This window comes from Alligator sinensis, unplaced genomic scaffold (assembly GCF_000455745.1).
Source record: "Alligator sinensis unplaced genomic scaffold, ASM45574v1 scaffold558_1, whole genome shotgun sequence".
NCBI lineage: Eukaryota > Metazoa > Chordata > Crocodylia > Alligatoridae > Alligator > Alligator sinensis.
In genome coordinates this window covers 192,000-196,254 of record NW_005842792.1, presented here as the reverse complement: position 1 = coordinate 196,254, position 4,255 = coordinate 192,000, and the positions used below count along the sequence as shown (strand labels likewise).

The window sequence follows — 4,255 nt, the reverse complement described above, 5'->3', positions numbered from 1 at the left end:
CTTTCCCTCCCTCATGAATCTGGCCCAACTCTCAAAAAAACCCCCAAACAAACAAAAAAATAAATTAATGATAATTAGTGTTTCTTGCAAATACAACTCCTTATGCTGCTAGGAGCACAACTGTGTTACTTAGTGGCCCACATTTTGCATATATGCCACTAATTTTGCATATGGTCCTTTATTTATTTATATATTTTGCATATGGGCCCTTATTTTGCAAACTGGCTTCTATTCTATCCAGGAGAATACAAAGCACCATGAGACTCTCCCTATGCTTGAAGAAGGGTGTCTGTGCCTGAAAGCTTGCGAAGAACAATTTTTCCAACTATCTAGTTGTCTGCCACTTAGTGGTTCATACTTTTGTTCACTGATTCTGATATTTCCTGTCAGCCACAGAAGCGATTTCCCCAATAATGCACTGCAGCATGCCAAAGAAGGGGCGGGGGGAGGGAGAATGTACAAACCCATGAAAAGATTCCTATTATTCTATATTATAGCCCCTATTAACAAAATAATAATAATTACAAAAATTAAAACACGGCAACATTTATGCAGGCGATTCTATTCTATATCGACTCTTATCCCACCCTCATTGGCAAAGTACCCAAGCCTCTTCCAGTAATACACAAAGTAATGCAATTAATACTCTCTCTTTCATCTTCTCCCCAACAGTGGTAGTGTGTTTTATTTTGGTAGGCTGTCTGGAGTATATTCTACCCAACTCTCCTGCATTTGTTAGAGGAGATAAGATCTAGGAAGTGCAGCTTGCACATGGAATACTAGGTGGCTTCACTTACAACCCCTAGGGACTCTCTTTAAAGCTGTTTTCCCTTTTCTACCAATATTATAAATTAAAAAAAAAGAAATTAAGCAACCCCCCCTGAAAATTAGTAGGTGGGAACAGAGAAAAATGGAAAGCCAACAGGACCTCAGGTAGTCTGAAGTGTTATGCAAAAGCTTTCTGCTACAAATTAGGATTTGTGATAACAAAATAAAGTAAAACATGCAGTCCTGCACTAGAAAACGCAGTATCAAACCAAAACCAAAACTAGAGCCACTTTAAAAATGGACTTGCTTCTTTGCCAAACCACAGCTAAAAAAAAATAAGCAGAGAATAATTCTTCCTTACCTCCGTGCATAGCATCTATGCGGATCTTCAGGTGGTTGTGTCCTGAAAGTAGTTCCTTTAGTGCACTGAAATCAAAGATGTTCCGTAACATGTTTGCATAAGCCTCCACCGAGTCTATGATTTCAACTGGAAAACAAGAACAAAAGATGACATTCATTAGCTCAAAAGACTTATTTCTAAACTCCATTTCATAACAACAGACAAGAAGGCTCCAAGGTAGTAGACCACAGGTAGTGTATTATTTTGCACTACCATTTCCTATTCATTTACAAACTAGCCAACAAAACCAAGTATGTAGTTCCCATACATCTTCCAGTTCTCTGACTTTCTCTATAGAGGGCTTAATTCTGTTCCCAAGTTATATCAAACATGGGATTTCAAAAATTAATTTTAGCACAAAGTTAAACTGCCAACGTCCACTGAAAAAGTCAATGCAAGGTAGCCACCTAGCTTCCATTTATGCTTTTGGAAAGATGACATCTACTTTGGTCAACACCAAACAATACACTGGAAAATATCTTGACAAAGTCTCTGGGTTGACCACAACTGGTGATAACAGAACAGAATTTTACCAAATTGTTTTTATATGTATAGCTACATGCATATGTTAAACATACATAAACATTACAGTATTTTAAATGTCAAAGCATACATAACCAGATGCTGGATGAGATGTGCAACAAATATGAAAACTCACATTTAAAAAAAAAATTAAATTACCAATTTGCAACAACATTTTGGTTTCACACAAAATCCATGAAATGTCATGGCTTTTCACTCAGCCCAACTTAAACCTCAAACTATATTTTAAGTGTGCTTTTTTTAAAAAAAATGTACGAACCAACAACTCAACCGAGTATAACCAATGTGACAACAGAGTTTATTCTGGGTCAAAAGGTGAAGCAGTGATTTAATCACAAAAAAACTAGACAGCATTGTCACCTAGCAAACAAAAACACAAGACTTAATACATTGAAGTCAGCAAAGTTCAAGGAGAAAACAAGTCTGAACTTTATTAGACAAGGTAAATTAGCCACTGGGTACAGTGTAGCTTCTCCTGTGTATAAATATTTAACTCAAGATTTAATCCCTTTCTAAAAAAGGTATTGGACAAGGTTTCAGAAGCATCTCAGTGCCTTTGAAAATTATTTTCAAAAGTGACTTCAGCACAAAGGGCCCAATTTATAAATGCAGTTAGGTATCTAAAGATATAGATGTGTAATGGGATTTTCAAAAGTACCCATCTCTCACTGAAGGTAAAATGTTTTCAATTACTTCCAGACAGTACAAGTATCTTTGCGCTTTATACAAGCACATACTGTTTAAAACAACAAGATGTCTTTAAAAAAACTGAGGTCAGACTGGTTCAATAGCACCTACACGGCAGTATCTCAGTGCTCTGTCCCATTTGCCTTGCCAAGGAAGGCAATTCAAAGGTACTTAGGATTCCTGGTCAGTCAGCGGAAAGATTTAGGCACCTCTGAAAAGCAGTAAATTTGGGCACTCGGTGCCCAGCAGAAGGGAGAAGATATCATCTTGTTGTGCAGTAAAGCATCACTGTCTACACATGTGCAGCAATTAAAGGGCATAGTAGACTAATTTACTGTGCTGCCAGGTACTCCTGTCAGATACAAGTGGTATCCAGCAGCATGTTTAGATAGTGAAGTTGGGATTAGTTTACTCTGGCTCAAACTGAGCCAAAGTATGTCCAGTTGCATTAATTGCACATATAGATAAACCCTCTAAAGTGCAATTCAGAAAGCTCAGATACATTTCTAGGTATAGGAAATGTGAGGTCAAGCAATGCATCCAGACTTCCACTCCTGTCCAGAGCTGCATTGCCTCTATCCACGATAGATCAACAGGGGTGGATCCAGGAAGGATCCAAGGAGGGGTGTATCCCATTCGCTGTGCAGCACAATGCGTTCTCTGAGCTAACCAACTTGCCAGGCCAGCTCTGGAACCTAGGAGGTGAACACCATCATCACTTGCTGCCCCTCCACTACCCACCCCACCACTAATTTGGGAAGGAAAAGTGCTGTCCCCCAGTCTCAGAGTTGCCCATGGACATCTCCATTTACTTGAGATTCACAAACCCTAGTCTTACTCCTCACAGGGGGCACTTACACATGCAATTAATGGCCGCATCCACACAAGTGGGACACAAGAAGCCTGCCCGGCCAGGTTTCAGTTTTGGGCGGCGCGTGCTGTTCCCGTGTGCATTGCCTCAGTTTTTGGCATGGTTTTTTTTACCCTGGGATCCTTTATTGGGATCTGATCTCCTCACAACTGGGAGACAGCTGGTCCCAGAGCCGAGACAGCTCCCCCTACCCTGCGGAGACAGGGGCTTAGCCAGGCAGCAGCTCTGGTCTACTGCCTGGACTGACCAGGAGCCATTTGTTCCTGATCAGGATGTGTGCGCGCTTTGGTCCATTAGTTAACGTGCCTTTTTTCTAGTACCTGTATGCATTGGTACTAGCAAACAGCACATTAGACTAGTTTAAGGTGCAGTAATTGCGATCATACATGTGATGCTTTAGTGCACATTAGTGCAAAATGGAGGCATAGCTTGCTTATACCAATTTGTATTGCTCTTTTGAAAGTAAGTGGCTGAAGTCTGCTCCTATTCCAAATGACCCAATATGAAGCTGGCTGCTGGCCTTCAGAGCTGCACTGGAAGCAAGTTAATAGAATGCAGACTCTTTAGTGCCCAAGTCACTTTTGAAGACAGGACTAAAGGTCCTAAGCCACTTAAAAAGAAACTCATGAAAATGTCACCAATGCTCTAGTACAACCACAAGTGGCTGGATGAAATGCAAGAATTACAAGACAAAGTTCTGTGGTCTGTATTACGCAGGATGTCAGACTGAATGATCACAGTGGTTATGTCTTGCTCATTAAAAGGGAGGTAATTTAATTGCCTCCCTGAAAGCCAACATTATAAAAATAAGTGTCACTTACCTGTAAATGGTTTAAACTTGTTCTCCAAGTCAAATTGTTGCTTTCCAATAGTACCAAGGTCCACATGTAGATCTGGACAGATAGCATACTCTTCAATAGTCTTACTAATTTGGAAAATTTTATCAGTGATAGCTTCTGGAGCAGGACCTAACAGTAAAAAAAAGA

General features: G+C 40.0%; 1 protein-coding gene across 3 annotated transcripts in view; it reads right to left on the bottom strand.

Moving 5' to 3' along the window:
- Positions 1-4,255, bottom strand: part of PGM1 (phosphoglucomutase 1) — a 48,963-nt gene that overhangs the window by 17,568 nt on the left and 27,140 nt on the right. For all 3 annotated transcript variants that reach the window (XM_006035051.3, XM_025191177.1, XM_006035050.3), the window contains exons 3-4: positions 4,091-4,237; positions 1,130-1,255 (exon numbers count right to left, since the gene is read on the bottom strand). In XM_006035051.3, the coding sequence (XP_006035113.1) occupies positions 1,130-1,255; positions 4,091-4,237 (273 nt within the window). The remainder of the gene's footprint in view (positions 1-1,129; positions 1,256-4,090; positions 4,238-4,255) is intronic.